The sequence below is a fragment of the Oncorhynchus nerka genome, linkage group LG10 (assembly GCF_034236695.1).
Source record: "Oncorhynchus nerka isolate Pitt River linkage group LG10, Oner_Uvic_2.0, whole genome shotgun sequence".
NCBI classification, from domain to species: domain Eukaryota; kingdom Metazoa; phylum Chordata; class Actinopteri; order Salmoniformes; family Salmonidae; genus Oncorhynchus; species Oncorhynchus nerka.
The window spans coordinates 50531558-50549464 of NC_088405.1; the positions used below are offsets into that span (position 1 = coordinate 50531558).

Here is a 17907-nt window from a genome sequence, read left to right on the forward strand (position 1 = left end):
TAATCAGGCGTGAGGGTACAATAGCCTACATGTGTGGATTAATAATATTGACGACAAGCCCAAAGTGAAACAACAATTTTTTGGGGCATCCTATTACTAATCGAAATGACATAGATCTCAAATTAGATCAAAGACAACCCATTCATTTCCATGTTTATCCTTTCATTCAAGTCCTGCTTAAACAGCCCATGTGTGATGTGAATACTCCCTACAGAGGGGCTCTCGTTTCAATTGAACTCTTTGCTCTAAATGTTGAGTCAACGGAGGGAATCATAAGTAGTAAAATGTGGCGTTTTAGCCACTTCGCAATTTGGCGTGCGGCAGTCTAATGAGTCACATGTTTTATTTGGAAATACGTAAGATACACTCTTGAACGCAAATGCCTTTACACTGTACATTTCCTCCGGTGATCATTCTGAAATTGTCTCTACCTCGCGCCCCCTCCCCTTCTCTGTCTTTCTCAGTGATGATTCACTCTCTGCCGCAGCAATGAGTAACCAATTCAAAAACACCTCTTCCTCAACCTGGGATGTTCAAGAAGGAGGGAAATCCACACCACCTCCATCATTCCAGTTCGAGATGGAACCGGTGGTCATAAGCGTCAACCCCTGGGATATAGTCCTGTGTGTCACGGGAACCCTAATGTCCTGCGAAAATGCAATTGTCCTTGCCTTAATTATTTACACGCCCACCCTGAAAGCGCCCATGTTTGTGTTGATAGGGAGCTTGGCTTTTGCGGACCTATTGGCCGGGCTTGGTTTGATAGTGAATTTCACCATCACCTACATTTTTGATACGGGATTCGTGACTCTGCTATCAGCTGGACTGCTCATCACTGCTTTTTCGGCCTCCGTTCTCAATATCCTGGCAATCACGGTGGATAGATACCTCTCCCTTTACAACGCACTGACTTACCACACGGAACGAACGGTGATTTTTACCATCGTCACACTGGTGCTCATTTGGGTGACTAGCATCACTCTTGGTGCGCTACCGATCATGGGATGGAACTGCCTTGAGGATGAGACGACTTGCAGCATTTGCGCCCCCATTGATAAAAATCACGCCGCTGCACTGGCGGTGACTTTTCTTTTTGTGTTTGCACTTATTTTGCAACTATACCTGCAGATTTGCAAGATTGCTTTTCGGCACGCGCAGCAAATCGCCGTGCAGCAGAAGTTCATGACTACCTCCCACTCCTCCTCCACCACCACTAAAGGGGTATCCACCCTCTCCATTATCCTTGGCACCTTTGCATTGTGCTGGATCCCTTTCGCCATGTACTCTCTGGTGGCTGACATCGGATATCCCCCTGTCTATACCTACGTCACCGCTCTGCCGGCCATTTGTCACTCTATGATAAACCCCATCATTTATGCTTTCAGAAATCCCGACATGCAGAAATCTATGAGAATCGCTTGTTGTTGTGGATGTGTGTCTTCCAACTTTTCTCTGCGACCAAGGACACCAAGTGATGTCTAGGCAAACGTGTGAACGTCATAGCCTATCGAGTAGTTACAAGCACATCGCAATCTTACTGACTATGCCGAAAAGCTTTGTAAGTGTTTTTTGTTGTTGTTGTTGTTGTTGTTGTTGTTGTGTGCATTTTATTTGTATTGAATAACTGTCCTCTTGTTGCATTTTTTACTGGTGATAGCATTGGGATAAGGCCCTTCTCTTCTCGAAACAAAGTCGTTCAATCTCTCTAAAAGTGTATTGTGCCAGAGCTACTTGCACCTTTAATGTGGAGGTAGTAGCCTTCACTGTATAGTAAAGGTCTCATGTTACACCCCGTTTTTATTATATATAATAGATGCGTTTATAAGTGCACCCCACTGGGCACAGACGTCAATTCAACTCAAGTCCATTTTATTCCACGTTGGTTCAACGTTGATTCAACTAGTGTGCGCCCATTGGGACATGTATTGTGCAGTGGCTCCGTGTTGCTCATAAAGCATTCAGAGTAGCCTAGCGCCCTGACTCAATAGGCAAATACCTGTTCTGTGTCAGTACAACAGGTGGAAGGAAACAAACTACTTCTAATGTCCCCGTACTGATTCAATTCATTGGGAATAATGTTTTTTATCAAAGGTTTGTTGAATGTTCTTCCGAATGACGCTGAAACGTGGTAGGATACTGACTTGCTGCGCCTCTGCACCCTCAAAACTATGCTGAAACTGTCCCCTCAGTCTGTTAAATGTTGGGGCAAGTCAAATTGAGCTGATTTTGTGATTAACGTTTTATTGCGAAGGAGAAAGGCTGGAATGAGTGGACAGCTCAATTCAGCGCCGGCCTTTTCAGCACCATGGACAGTGAAACGTGAGCTATCACCCACTCAATAACGCACGCGTATGCCTGGTTATGCGAGCTCTGTGGCGTCATTGTCCATAAATAATACAGCAGCAGAGAATAAGCCTCACTTGTGTGCATATTGAATTCAAGACAAAAACAGCAACATAGTGTCAGCCAAAGTTTTCCAAATGAACGCGCCCAGACCGTATCATATATTCCCAGTATGACAGGGCACTCTAAATGTTTAAAGTGGTAAACTCCTTAGATTCGCCACGCGCACAACACTACTTGCTTATAATTACAATTGTCCACGTGCAATATCTGTACGCCCATAGCCTACACATCCTCGGTAGACCTAACATATCGACATCTGATTGCGGACAGAAGTCATAATATATTGCTTTATTGGTTATAACATTGCTCATGTTTCCACAGCGAATCAATATTTGTCACACCTAGATTTGTCTGTAGGGTAGTTGTACATAATAGGTGCAGTGCATCTAAATTATGCAAATGGTACAGTTTTGTTCTCTGTTATGTCACTCGTTCCAATAGTCGGTAAACACCAATTTTCTACAGAATGTCTTAATTGTTTTGCCTTACTATGTCTCACTGGCAATAATGTATAACTTGTGTAAAGTGATAAACTGAATGACATGTATATGTTGGTTCTCAATAGAAAGGGATCAATATACTTAACAAATAGCCATTTGCCAGTTTATGACTGTATGGTACAGTATGAGCAGCTCTATGACGTCAATAATGTGTGGTGTACAGCGCTTGAATGATAATGCAACGTCTGTTGTTTGAGATGTGTGTGGAGACCCCTTACAGTATGTAGGCTTATCTACTGCCTATTCTCTGGTTGTGCAGCCAAAGAGCTGCTATAAGCAACCCACAATCATTGGAAGCCCCTATGATTCCAGTCAACATTGGTGGGAACTCTGCAACCAGTGTCATCACTATTGAATTGAAGACGATCTTGTGTGTGCCGACAAGCTCTGCTTGTGGAAGTACTGTATGGAATGCTTGTGTCCGATTCAGATGATTCACTGTCGCTCATCCACCACAGTCAGCATGATTGATTCAGCTATTTAGTATTCTCACAGGGTTTAGAAACCCATAAGGTCTTATCGTATTGGTATAAAGCTATATTTTTATATATTTATTGAAAAAAATGTATGTAGTTTGTTAATCTAGTTGTTGTTTTTTAAATCATAAATGATTCATTTTGTCTTTAGGAAACAACTTCAATGTGTCCCGTTCAATGTATTCAAGGAATGATTGTTGTCATAAACGATGCCAAACGATTGCAACACTACTGTCAAATTTGTTTGCTTCCTCAAGATCCTGGACTACTCGTTGTGTTGCATTGGTGACTTCTGTTCAAAACACTTCACCATATTGTCACCAAGACAGGGTTTTAGTTGAGGTTTTCGTAACAAAGGCAATCAACCAAATCTGTAGCACCGAGATATCCAACTAGGTGTCTGTGGGGAAAGGTCAATAAATGTTTGTTAACCGCTCGTCTGTTTTGGGTCACTCAGTTGGCTCCTGGCTTGATGCACTCTGGGACAGATGGAGGCACAGTGACCGCTGCCGTGTGTGACGCCACTGCCTTTGAAGACAAACAGGATCCAACAACAGCTATCCGTATCTGTCTGGTGTGGAAAAACTCCACTGAACTCAGAAAGAGACACAGAGAGTTAATTCCAAAACACTGTACCACTGGAAGGTTCTGGAATTTTGGAAAGAACTACACCCCCAAAACATACAAAACAGAGCTCTCTATGGATTCGTGTAATTGTGCGAAACATGAGATATTCATACTCACAAGGTCCTTATAATTCTATTTGTACAGTACCACATCTAGTGGGGATTTACCTGTACTTAAAATACCATCCTTAGGGTGTGGCTATACAGCTGGGCAAGAAATACTGTGTTCTCCCTGGGCTCTGAATGAGCTGTCCCCTCCCATGTTGTGGATCTTATGAGTTCATTTGTCCCTATGCCCTTCCTGCCGTCGCAGATGGCCAGATGGCCTGACGTGGTGGGTGGTGGTCACACTGTACATGCAAAAAATAACGACATACAAATGTCTCTCAGAACTAGTGCATAAATTGGTTGTTCACATTCGAGTGATACGGTACAATAGGGAAGTTATGTCAATGGAATAGACCAGCGATTTGCAAAAAAACAGCCACAAGAGGATCCAATACAAAAGTAAGGCCTCGTAACACTTATTTCATTTTATTACCCCCTCACACATGCCCTTATTATTTCCAGGTTCGATCAGTGTGATAGTCATTTCATATCTAGATACCCAAATTCATTTTTACAAGCAGTGTTACAAAAAAAAATCTATACAACAATGAATTGTAAAACACAGTAGTTGTACAAACACATGACTTAATAGAACACAGGGTCAGTATGTTCGAAACACTGCTATGAACCCTCTCGCATCTCTTCCAGTAGAACGTTAGTCAAAATGGACGACAAGCCCACCAGCAATCAGATACTATCTCTCCAGGCCTTCAACATAAAAGAAGTGAGACAGAAAAGAAGGAAACGGCAAGGCATTGAGATATTCCCTTTCACTGACACGCACACCACGCACGCACGCACACCACGCACGCACGCACAAAGTACCATAGAGAATATAAACCCCAAAATAATTTCCATGTTAGGGTCTGTCTTACACAGTGGTCATTAGTCAACCAGCAAATCTTTAGCAAATTATGTAAACCAAAAACGACAACTGATGTTAAACACTGCCAGATAGGGTATCAATACTCAACCACAACACTGTAAACAATTGAACAAAGTGACAAATTTAAAGGGACATCCATCAGATAACAAAAAGCTGTGTTGACAATACGGTTACGGCTACAGCATCATATGTCCAAAAGTATCCACCCACCTGATTTAACACTTGATGTGACATCATCTTCATATGCACAGTTATCACAAACAGCACAGCCAGAATAGAAGATGACTCTAAATAATACTTTTCAATGAACAAATATTTAAGTGCATCAAGTTAGATGAGTTGAAAGAATGCCATAGCATCTTCACCTAGAAAACAACATCTGTGGTGTTGGTGTGGCTCATTTACAGGTGGAGGAGATGCATTGAAAATCTAAATGCAACTGAAACCACAAATAATATTCAAACTACAATATCAGGACTCATGAAATAAACACTTTTATACTGGACCATAAGTAATATATTATACTATATCATATTATATATATAAGTATAAGCTTGCTGTGCCTGCTTTCAACAGACCCCCCCCCCCCCCCACCCCCCCAGCTCCAGATCCACTGTGGTTTCCTCCCAGCCCATATCTGACTAGATAATGGATACTGTCATACTGTGTAAGCGTCTCCTCATCTACTTTCTCATCTACTTCCTCTAACAAGAGGTCTATCGAGACGTAGTGTGCGATGACTGTGTGTGTGTGTGTGTGTGTGTGTTTCCTGTTATTGGAATAGCAGCACTCTGTAGGTAAGTAAAGTAAGCCTAAGCCCTCTGCTCCGTCTCAGTCTGACCACTCGTTCTCCTCAGGCTCCGAGTCCTCATCTGATTCGCTGTACTCCACTGCGATGCGTCGGGACAGGATGGTGGCCACGTCGTTCCCCACTGGCTCCTTCTTGGCTTCCTGCTCACGCTGCTCCTGCACCTTCCTCAACTGGATGCCTAAGGAACACAACACAACGGTCATCTACTGTACAGATGATACGTACTACAAACTGTCAAAATACATTTCTCATACAGTAAATATGTTACTAGAATAGTAGCTTTCCATGTACAGTAATGCAGACAGATCATGTAGTGTAATCCTGGCCGTTCCACCTAGAACCAGAGGGTCTCACCTCTGCGGATGGCTGACAGCAGGTCGCTGCGTGCGTCACTTATCGGGATGCCTAGCACCTTGCCCTTCCTTGGCAGTGTTCCCCCAGAGGGGTGTATGGCATGGGCTGGAGAGGGAGCGAATGTTGGGGGGCCACCAGGTGGGGGTGGAGGAGGGGCAACAGGAGGTCCTCCAGTGACAGGGTGAGATGGAGAGGGGACATAGCCAGCGGGTGGGGGCGGAGGGGGTGAGGGGCTGTAGGGGCGGGACAGGGTGGCCACTGTGCCAGGGGCCAGGGTGGGAGGCCCTGTTTTGCTGTCAAAGGCCGTCTGGGCTGAGGGGATGAGGGGAGGAGGTGGGGGCGGGGCCGGAGGGATAAAGTGCTCTGGCATCTGGTGACCGCTGTGGACCAATGACAGGAAACCAACCAAGTCAGACATAGTCTTTCTCACCATTCCAGCACTACATCATTCATGTTGGATGAGATAAATACCTGTGACATTTACTGTAGATAGAAAAGGCTTTCAGACTTGAATTCAGCTTAGATAAAATAGCAAAAATGCGCACAGAAGGCGGGACAAGAGGGGTAGCTGGCTAACACACCTGGCCTCTTTGGAAGCTGCGGGCCGGGGTCCGTTCAGGGATGGGTCTGCAGGTGTGGGTCCGTGGTGGGGCTGCATGCGGCCCAGGGAATGCTGGCGGCCTTGAGCTGCAGTGGTAGCAGCAGCAGGGGGGCGGTAGGCCCGGTCCAGGGACTGGGTCTGGTTGGGGCCTGTTAGGTGCTCCTTCCCATCAGGACCCAGCACAACTCCCTCCTGGGGTGGGTGGTTAGGGCTGGCAGGGTAGGACTGTTCATCAGACATACCAGACCTGGAACATTTCATCCACAGACAGAGGTTGATGAGGAGCAAAAGGGATATCTTCCAAGACGTTCAGTGTACACATAGTCTCATGTCAATGGACATCCACGTTTCTTTATTTGCCATCTAAGAAAACCCTAGTAACTTGGTAGTCAAACATTATACTGTGAGTACAATGTAGAATACTACATGTTGAAGGGATATATCAAGATTTAGGTGATTTTTCTACTTACCCGGAGTCAGAATAACTCATGATACCATTTTTATGTCTCTGCGTGCAGTTTTATTAAAGTTAGCATATTGTTAGCTTAGCGCAATTGCTGAAAGTCTGCTGGTACAGTAGCCAGCTCCTCTCAAAAGCAAGGAAACAGATCTTCTAAATACTCCAAAGCTTGGTGGTTGGTCATTTAAAGTCTTACAAAGCTATACATAGTAATCAATATTTTCTAAATGTGCTTATTTAACTGATAATCATAAGAAACAAGATTCTATTCACATCCTCACTCTGACCAGCTGTCGCATAGAGATGTATAGAGGTCACAACGTTGTCTCTGTTCCATTATGGCGTCTGTGAGCGGACGGGCAGCGCCATTGAGAAACATACAACGTTGAGCTCTCTATACATCTCTATACCTACATCTCTAAATCTCGCAGTATCCCTCTAAGGAACATGGAGGCGTTCGAACATTTAGGTAGATGGCAGCAGAAAGCAGATTTTGTACATTTACATTTTGTGATGAGCATTTCCCCATATTTCACATAATATCTATAATAATATATACAGTAATATATAATAATTGTTCCTTGATTGATTGATTCAGTGCATCCCTACTGACCTGTCTGGAGAGAGGGATCCCTCAGAGGACATGCCATGGTAGGGTGAAGGCGTGAGGCGGGTGTCTGGACGGAACTCCTTGTCGTAGGCCATCATGTTCCACTCCTGACGGCGGTTCCGGGCCTTCCTCACCTTCTTCACCTCCCGGCTGGGGTCCTCCACCTGTTTCTGCTCCTGAAAATGACAAGGACGGTGACTACAGCCGAAATACAGGGATATGGACTGCGCCAGAGGATTCCCTTATGCGGTATAAACCCTACATATGGGAAAAAACTACCATCGACTATCATCATTATGGGACAAACATAAACCATAAACAGGACATGTAAATGCTCATTTATTATGTATAAAATACATTTCAATTCCGCTACGGTTCCTTACACTAGTGGTGGACCTTCTTAGTCTTAGTTCTTAGTAAATAAATGAGCACGCCTCCTCTAATTAAGTCAATTTTAGCTATACAGCTTAGTAGTGTTTGTAAGAGGTGTCTCATCTTGCTAAACACATATGACAAGGCTATTTACTAACCATGTCGCTGTCTTTTCTCTTGCTCCCTCCCTCGCCCCTTAAGCCCTCGCTCCCTCTCTCTCTCTCTTTCCTTTCCTTCCTGTCCTCTATCTCGGTCTAAACACACGTCCACATCCCCAGGCTTAGGACGCTTGTGCGCAGACAGTCTAAAAGGAGCAACGAGCTAATCCTGACGGGCCTGATGTTCAATGGCGGAGGGAAGGAGAGCGGGTCTGAGAGGGGGGGGGAAACAGCCAACAGTCATGAGAGTATAGAGGATAAGAGAGAGCTGTTCTCGTCTATTAATGTTATGTAATTATGTCATGTTTCATGTTCGGTGCGGACCCCCAGGAAGAGTGTCCTAATAAAATACCCCCCCAAAAAATACCAAGAGCCAGCAAAGAGCTTGCAGCGGAATGTAGCGACGTGTGAGAATAATGATTCATCATCGACGCACATAAGACACACAAACAAAGTCACACACCTTGTCACCCGCCTTCTGCTTCCTCTTCTCCTTCCGCTTGTTTTCTGTTGCTTGGATCATCTTCTCCTTCCACAGGTTAAAGAAGTAGGATGGGTCTGTGTAGAACTTCAGGCCATCCTTTTTGTCATCCCTGTATGACAACACATCCTGACCTGAGACTGTGCTTCGGCAATGCAATTGACACCTACACTTTATATATGATATATTATATAACTATGTTGTAATGCACATCATTTGCACATCCCCAATGCTTAATTCTGTATCCTGTACCCAAGGAAAAACGCAAAGACTAAAGTGGGGTTCAGTAAGTTGTTATGTGTTTGGATGAGGGTTGACCTGTAGGGGCTGAGGATGTTGAGGGGTGGAGGTTTGTCACAGCGATGGTACATCTCCATGACGGGGTTGAGGATGGAGTTCCTGGACACCACCTGCTGGTCCTGGATGGTGGAGCTCTTGAAAGCCTTCCGCATGTTGATGTCCTGCAGCGAAACTGGGACCAGAATGCCAAGAACGAACACAATGAATGAACCCTCGAACACTGACTCATTATCAGCTATGAATGGCCACGGGAACCCAGTTTGCATGAGGACGTTTAGAAGTTCAATAACATGAAAACCAACCACATTCATTAGTGGTGGATCAATGCTTCAACACAGTTCAATAGGACCGCAAACAGAGGCTCATGAATCATGATTAAGGTAAGCAGAGATGCTAAATGGGATACATACAGTGCATTCGGAAAGTAATCAGACCCCTTGACTTTTTCCACATTTTGTTACGTTAGAGACTTATTCTGAAATGGATGAATAAAAAAAAAATGCTCTCGTCAATCTACACACAATACCCCATAATGACAAAGGGAAACCAGGTTTTTAGAAATCCCTGATTTACATAACTATTCAGACACTTTGCTATGACACTCGAAATTGAGCTTCAGGTGCATCCTGTTTCAATTGATCATCCTTGAGATGTTTCTACAACTTCGTTGGAGTCCACCTGTGATAAATTCAATTGATTGGACATGATTTGGAAAGGCACACACCTGTCTATATAAGGTACCACAATTGACAGTGCATGTCAGAGCAAAAAACAAGCCATGAGGTTGAAGGAATTGTCCATAGAGCTCTGAGACAGGATTGTGTCGAGGCAGAGATCTGGGGAAGGGTACCAAAACATTTCTGCAGCATTGAAGTCCTCAAGAACACAGTGGCCTCCATCATGCTTAAATGGAAGAAGTTTGGAACCACCAAGACTCTTCCTATAACTGGCTGTCCGGCCAAACTGAGCAATCGGGGGACCAAGGACCCTATGGTCACTCTGACAGAGCTTCAGAGTTCCCCTGTGGAGATGGGAGAACCTTCCAGAAGAACAACCATCTCTGCAGCACTCCACCAATCAGGCCTTTATGGTAGAGTGGCCAGACGGAAGCCACTCCTCAGTAAAAGGCACATGACAGCCTGCTTGGAGTTTGCCAAAAGGCACCTAAAGGACTCTCAGACCATGAGAAACAAAATTCTCTGGTCTGATAAAACCAAGATTGAACTCTTTGGCCTGAATGCCAAGTGTCACGTCTGGAGGAAACCTGGCACCATCCATTCGGTGAAGCATGGTGGTGGCAGCATCATGCTCTGGGGATGTTTTTCAGCAACAGTGACTGGGAGACCTGTCAGGATCGAGGGAAATATGAACAGAGAAAACCTGGAGCACTCAGGTTGTCCTTCCAACAGGACAACGACCCTCAGCACACAGCCAAGACAACACAAGAATGTCCTTGGTGGCCCAGCTGGAATCCGATCGAACATCTCTGGAGAGACCTGAAAATAACTGTGCAGCGACGCTCCCCATTCAACCTGACAAAGCTTGAGAGGATCTGCAGAGTTGAATGTGAGAAACTCCCCAAATACAGGTGAGCCAAGCTTGTAGCATCATACTCAAGACTCGATTCTGTAATCACTACCAAAGGTGCTTCAACAAAGTACTGAGTCTTTACTCAGTAAGTACTGAAGTACTTATGTAAATGTGATATTTCAGTGCAAAAATTTTAAAAAAGACAGCGTTTGTTTTTTCAATATGGGATGGTGTGTGTATGAAAAAAATACAATTTAATCAATTTTGGAATAAGGCTGTAACATAACAGAATGTGGAAAAGGTCAAGGGGTCTGAATACTTTCCGACTGCACTGTATACAGTATTCAACATATCCCAGGCTGTATAATGGAAATCAATGTATTGGTGATTGCAGCAGCAGTGAGTCTGTGGCTCAGCTGTGGGGCACGAAGCCCTGGTGAAGCCCTTTGCATTATGCAACGGCATGTTTTACTTCGCTAATTAGCACGGTGCGCTTAATTCGATGCTTATTCACGCTCTCATACCATATGCTGGGCTGCAACTTTGACTGAGTATCATCATGCTATAGCATGTACAGTATTATGTGACCACTCCCCTTTCCTCAGCAGATTCTGCCGCCCCTCATAACCCCTGTCACGCGCCGCCTCCACCTACCCTCCTCCACAGTGGAGTCCAGCTGGGTGACTTTGACAGCCAGCAGGTCCACTCTCTCCTGGAGGCTGTTCATTCTCATGTAGAAGCTGTTGGCCTCGTTGAACAGCTCCCCGAAGATGTCCTCTGCATGTCGACCTGCGTTCACAAAAACACACACAACATGCATTAACAGAGGTCAGGGTCAGAGTAGGGCTATGAGAATGTACCTTTAAAATAAACCATACATTACATGTTTGAAGAAAATAAAAAATACTGCCTGAAATAGTTTGGTTAAGAGTTCATTTCCATTCAGCATTCAGTCAGTCGGTGTCAGTCAGTCAGCAGACAGACAGTCAGTCAGTCAGCAGACAGACAGTCAGTCAGGTGTGTAGACTTACTCAGGCCCCCCAACTGTTTGATGATGGCTGCCAGGGTGCTGTTAGTGACACACTCCAGCTCGCTGGTGACCCCATCCGGCACGGCTCCACGGCACAGGTGCCTGGGCTCGATGCATCTCTTCACCAGCGGCATGGCGGCGGCGCCCTACACACACACTCACCTACAGAGAGCCAGGGAGGAAAGGGTTAAAAAAACACACACAAAAAAAACCACTCCAATTAGCACATTCATTGCGGCTATAGAACAATAGAACTCAGTGTTCAGTGGAGCAGTCTATATTGAACGCCATGTTGTGTGACACCTCAATCAGGGGCACTGAATAAAGAAAGAGTCAATAGGTGGAGGAGAGAGAACGGAGAGAACCCATGTAATTAACCAACAGAGGGAAATCACAACATCTACAGCAATGGTACAGCAATCATATGGACTAATAATGAAAGGTGTGCCGGACAAAAGACCTAGTATTGTCAAAGAAAAGAGGTTGAGAGTAAGCATTTATGAAAGGTCATAACTTCATTAGTATGACACTGTGATTATAGTAGTACTTACTATGTTTGAAAGGAAGGCAAGGGCAATCAAAGGAAGCCTGGAAATTAGGATTCAAAGGTCGGGGGGCACAGACTAAAGAACCAATGAAATATTAGGACAGTATCATGGCCTATTGCATCATGGATAGTGTGTGTTTGACAATGAGTGTGTGTGACAGTGAGTGTGTGTGTGTGTGTGTGTGTGTGTGTGTGTGTGTGTGTGTGTGTATGTGTGTGTGTGTGTGTGTGTGTGTGTGTGTGTGTGTGGGTACGAACTCTGTGCTCAGCCCATCAGGCTAATGGGTAGTGGCCATCTAGCCTGAATCTCTCCCCACACAGCCCTAATGCAGGCTGGCATGCCTTTACACAACCGCCTGGCATGCCTTTACACAACCGCCTGGCATGCCTTTACACAACCACCTGGCATGCCTTTACACAACCGCCTGGCATGCCTTTACACAACCACCTGGCATTCATTTACACAACCGCCTGGCATTCATTTACACAACCGCCTGGTATTCATTTACACAACCGCCTGGCATTCATTTACACAACCGCCTGGCATGCCTTTACACAACCGCCTGGCATGCCTTTACACAACCACCTGGCATTCATTTACACAACCGCCTGGTATTCATTTACACAACCGCCTGGCATTCATTTACACAACCGCCTGGCATTCATTTACACAACCGCCTGGCATTCATTTACACACCTGCCTGGCATTCACCTGCCTACTGCTCAGCATGTCCCTATAGTGGAGACAATGGAGGAGACCTCTCTTCCTCTTGCTTACGTCCCTCTTTCACAAGTGTTCTACCTCCTATCTCTCTCAATCACTATATTTATAGGCCTTTACATGTCGTGTCTCTTTCAAGCAAAAATATTTAAAAAATAGCAGAACAAAAATAACCCAATAAGCATATCCAATGACAAAGAGCTTGGATCCAATGAGAATGGGCTTTCATCTTCATTTGGCATTTGGGCATATCAAGTCTAAAAACAGACTTACCTACAGTAAGCTTACAAATTTTGCTCGTGAGATAGTACTAATGTACCTTATCGAATGAAGGCTATTCTGTTCATGTCAATGGATGACTAATTATGGGCTTCAAAATCTTGTCTATTCTGTGATCGTGTACAACAAAGTGTATTGCATTGGGTGTGTGTGTGTGGGGGGGGGGGGGGGGGGGTTGTGAGTAGTGTGCATGCAAACAGCAAGGGGCTCTACTATATCAGAGCTACAGTCTGGGGCCATCACCATGGCAACCTCCAAGGACCTTCCCTTATGCTCTGTTGCCCATTGCAATGTGATGAGAAGAAGTACATTTGAGAGAAATAGAACAAAGCAATCATACACATACTGTAGTACACTGCAAATAGAAGCATTGGACCAGGCAAAATGAAAAAGGACAGAATACACAAAACATATGTAGAACCAGAAAGACAAAGAACATTATTAGTTTTCCTACATCAGCATATCATCTTGGAATGTCAGGCTTTAATTATATGTCTCCTATTTCAAATAAATAGGCCGAGATGTTCCCCAAGGCTACAGAGTCCTTTTTGCAGCTGTCAAAAATTGCAATAAATTGGCATGGTAAAATAGCTAAACATGCGTAAACAACCTCAAGGGGAACCTCTAGCAGGGAAATGCAACCTCATGCACGGAGACTATCAAAGATAGACGGGTTCATGATACTCTCTGGAGGATGGGAGTATGGCCTTTTAGCATGTCTGCTCTGCAGCTCCTTGGTTATGTATATATGTACGGTTGAAGTCGGAGGTTTACATACACCTTAGCCAAGTACACTTAAACTCAGTTTTTCACAATTCCTGACATTTCATCCGGGTAAAAATGTGCTGTTTTAGGTCAGTTAGGATCACCACTTTATTTTAAGAATGTGAAATGTCAGAATAATAGTAGAGAGAATAATTTATTTCAGCTTTTATTTCTTTCATCACATTCCCAGTGGGTCAGACGTTTACATACACTCAATTAGTATTTGGTAGTAATGCCTTTAAAATGTTTAACTTGGGTCAAACATTTTGGGTAGCCTTCCACAAGCTTCCCACAATAAGTTGGGTGAATTTCAGCCCATTCCTCCTGACAGAGCTGGTGTAACTGAGTCAGGTTTGTAGGCCTCCTTGCTCGCATGCGCTTTTTCAGTTCTGCCCACAAATTTTCTATAGGATTGTGTTCAGGGCTTTGTGATGGCCACTCCAATACCTTGACTTTGTTGCCATTTTGCTACAACTTTGGAAGTATGCTTGGGGTCATTGTCCATTTGGAAGACCCACTTATGACCAAGTTTTAACTTCCTGACTGATGTCTTGAGATTTTGCTTCAATATATCCACATAATTTTGCTTCCTCATGATGCCATCTATTTCGTGAAGTGCACCAGTCCCTCCTGCAGCAAAGCACCCCCACAACATGATGCAGCCACCCCCATGCTTCATGGTTGGGATGGTGTTCTTCAGTTTGCAAGCCGCCCCCTTTTTCCTCCAAACATAATGATGGTCATTATGGCCAAACAGTTTCATTTTTGTTTCATCAGACCAGAGGACATTACTCCAAAAAGTACGATCTATGTCCCCATGTGCAGTTGCAAACCGTAGTCTGGCTTTTTTATGGCGGTTTTGGAGCAGTGGCTTCTTCCTTGCTGAGCGGCCTTTCAGGTTATGTCGATATAGAACTCGTTTTACTGAGGATATAGATACTTTTGTACCTATTTCCTCCAGAATCTTCACAAGGTCATTTGCTGTTGTTCTGGGATTGATTTGCACTTTTCGCACCAAAGTACGTTCATCTCTAGGAGACAAAACGCGTCTCCTTCCTGAGCGGTATGACGGCTGCATGGTTCCATGGTGTTTATACTTGCATACTATTGTTTGTACGGATTAATGTGGTACCTTCAGGCGTTTGGAAATTGCCCCCAAGGGTGAACCAGACTTGTGGAGGTAAAAAAAATCTATTATGGGGTCTTGGCTGATTTCCTTTGATTTTCCCATGATGTCAAGCAAAGAGGCATGTCATGCACAAAGTAGATGTCCTAACCGACTTGACAAAACTATAGTGTGTTAACAAGAAATTTGTGGAGTGGTTGAAAAACGAGTTTTAATGACTCCAACCTAAGTGAAAGTAAACTTCTGACTTCAACTGTACGTTTACTATCTGGGTGAACTATCACTTGGATCATGTATACATGACTCGCTCCCATTGCTGAGGCCGCTGAGACCCCACCTTCCAAATGCTTATTTATTTACTGACATAGCTTATTGTTCAAATATGAATGAGTGAACTTTCTGTTCTCCTTTGTGTGTTAATTCTTCATGAATGATTACTTTCACACCCAAACACTGCTGTCCCCTCAAAAATCTATTGGCCTCCAGTCTGTTGCTGGCATCTGCTAACCATTACCCTCTTCTGCATTTTTAGCCATCCTTTCCATCGCTCACAATGCCCCTTTCTTGTTGGAGTTTCTCACTATTCAAACTAAGAGTGGCTCTCAGAATCTGGCTAAATGCTACCATTGATTCCGAAACGTCAAGTTGTGTGTCTTTTCTCTCATCTCTCATTATTGTCTCCTCTACTGGAGCCAGTATAGCATGCCGCCACAGCCTCAACAGTCATGGGAAGAAAACTGATTCATGAGTGGAAACCATAGCAACACTTCCACAGTGCTGCTAGCATGACACTGGCTCCAGGCTCCCTTTTACATAATCTATGTTCAGAACAAGATAGTAGAAACTCAATGATCTACTGCATTCCTCCCATCGTAGACCTGAATCTATTCAAACTAGGTAAGAGCAATTAGAATATGTAAAGATCAGCACAAATATACAAGCATTTGAGTCAAATATACAAGCACAACACCCAACTTGACAGGTTTCTCCTGTTGCTGAAATTAAGTGAATCCTCAAAGAACTGTATGGAGTCCATCGAAGTCATGACACTTGCCGAAAACTGCCAAAGTCATGACACCATAAGCTTCCTCCATTGCTTAAAAAAATTACAGGATGCGAACTGTCACCGCAAACTGTAAACCGCAATTAAGACCACATTTTATGGCCTACCCTTTGTAATCCCAAATCAATCAAGATTGCCAAACTACCATTTGAGTTGACAAATAAAACAAGTTAACCAAGAATTGTCTGTCAATTATCAAGGCCAACCAAAATGTGTTCCATATAAGCTCTGAGGCCCCCCCTCCTATTTCTTTCCTACAAACTGTTTGAGGTCTTGGTTGCAGAAAAGTGCCTCTTTTAATAAGAAATATGGAGGTGATATTTCAGACTAGTGATACTGCTGTAACATATGCCATTTAGCAGACACTTTTATCCAATGCAACATACAGTCATGCACGCATACATTTTACATATGGGTGGTGCCAGGATTTGAACCCACTAACCTGCCATTAACAAGCACCATGGTCTACCAACTGAGCTACAAAGGAGACCGATAATCTCAGAACACCTGGACTTCTCATCTCATAGGATATACAGTATGCTTTATTTAAATAGTGCATTTGGGTAACACTTGTGCATCAGTTGCACCTGTGTAATTAGCAGGTTGGCATTTTTGAGGGGGGCTGAATCATGTTCTGTAGCAATTCGTTACTGTAGTATTCACGTTGTTTCACAGTAACTTAGTTCAGTAAGCCTACTTTCTTTGTAACTTCATAGTAATAGATGAGCAGATATGTGACTGCACCTGCAGCCTCGTGCAGGTACAGATTGCCCCCCCCCCCCCCAAAAAAAAAATATCCATTTGACTTAATTAGTAGTCATCCTTCATTAGACATCTGACTGACTAAAAATAATGACATCAGTGAGTTCCTGCAGTTGGACTGATGATCACGTCATACATCCAACCATTGCTGCTTCTGCACAAGCATGTGATTTGTAACGCAAAGGGAACAGAACAGGTGTTCGTTACGACCATAGGGCTACAGCAGTTAACCATTGTTCAAGTACAGCTGAAAATGGTATATTCGTGAATGTGAAGAGGAAAAGCAATATATTGATTAGAATTGGCCAGGAGACGGGTGTCTCGAGTGGTGAGAGCGTCAATCTATGTCCCTAATTCCAAGGCACAATATCTGTCACACAAACACATACTTTTCTTTCTCATGCAAGCGTTTCTTATATTGTAAGATTATAATAAATAGAACCGGTGTCACCCGCATCCCCTCTCTTCTTGTTTAGACCCCCCCCCCCCCCCGCCCCCAAACACATTATATAATTGGAAATACTTATTGTGCAATGTATAATAATGATGTCTATCCTAGCGATCTAAGAATGGTGAAATGGTACCTAAATCTACTTACCGCTGGTTTGTCTTTCCCTTTACTTTTTATTTGATTTATTTGACCTCCTCTCGTTGCCTGTATTATTTGGCAGCTATTTAGACATCGCGCGTGGAATAGATCTATAGGTCAAATGCGTTACTGCGCGCTACCATCACTACCGGTGAATTATCGAAGTCAAGGGAATGGACGACGATGCTGAAATCTGGATTCCCTTAAGTCTGCATGTGTGTTTCCTTGGCAGCGTCGGCTTCCTCCGCGACCGTGGAACGCGAACGCTCTGCAGCAGCGAAACCACGACGCATGCGTACATGGGCTCATACGGACCACCACCCTGTGTTTCAAAGATGCCCAGACC

At 44.1% G+C, this 17907-nt stretch overlaps 2 protein-coding genes across 2 annotated transcripts; one reads left to right on the top strand and one right to left on the bottom strand.

Moving 5' to 3' along the window:
* The first annotated feature begins 471 nt into the window (after positions 1 to 471).
* On the top strand, positions 472 to 3461 carry LOC115136399 (G-protein coupled receptor 12-like). The gene has a single exon (XM_029671982.2). The coding sequence runs from the start codon at positions 490 to 492 to the stop codon at positions 1480 to 1482; it is 993 nt and encodes a 330-aa protein (XP_029527842.2). The 5' UTR covers positions 472 to 489; the 3' UTR covers positions 1483 to 3461.
* A 2121-nt stretch (positions 3462 to 5582) lies between these two features.
* Positions 5583 to 17872, bottom strand: LOC115135479 (actin-binding protein WASF3-like). Its single transcript, XM_029670201.2, has 9 exons — positions 17571 to 17872; positions 11711 to 11871; positions 11334 to 11468; positions 9168 to 9321; positions 8832 to 8961; positions 7842 to 8014; positions 6749 to 7015; positions 6168 to 6547; positions 5583 to 5991 (listed from the first exon to the last, which is right to left on the bottom strand). The coding sequence occupies exons 2-9, from the start codon at positions 11841 to 11843 to the stop codon at positions 5834 to 5836; spliced, it is 1530 nt and encodes a 509-aa protein (XP_029526061.1). The 5' UTR covers positions 11844 to 11871; positions 17571 to 17872; the 3' UTR covers positions 5583 to 5833.
* Between the last annotated feature and the right edge of the window lie 35 nt (positions 17873 to 17907).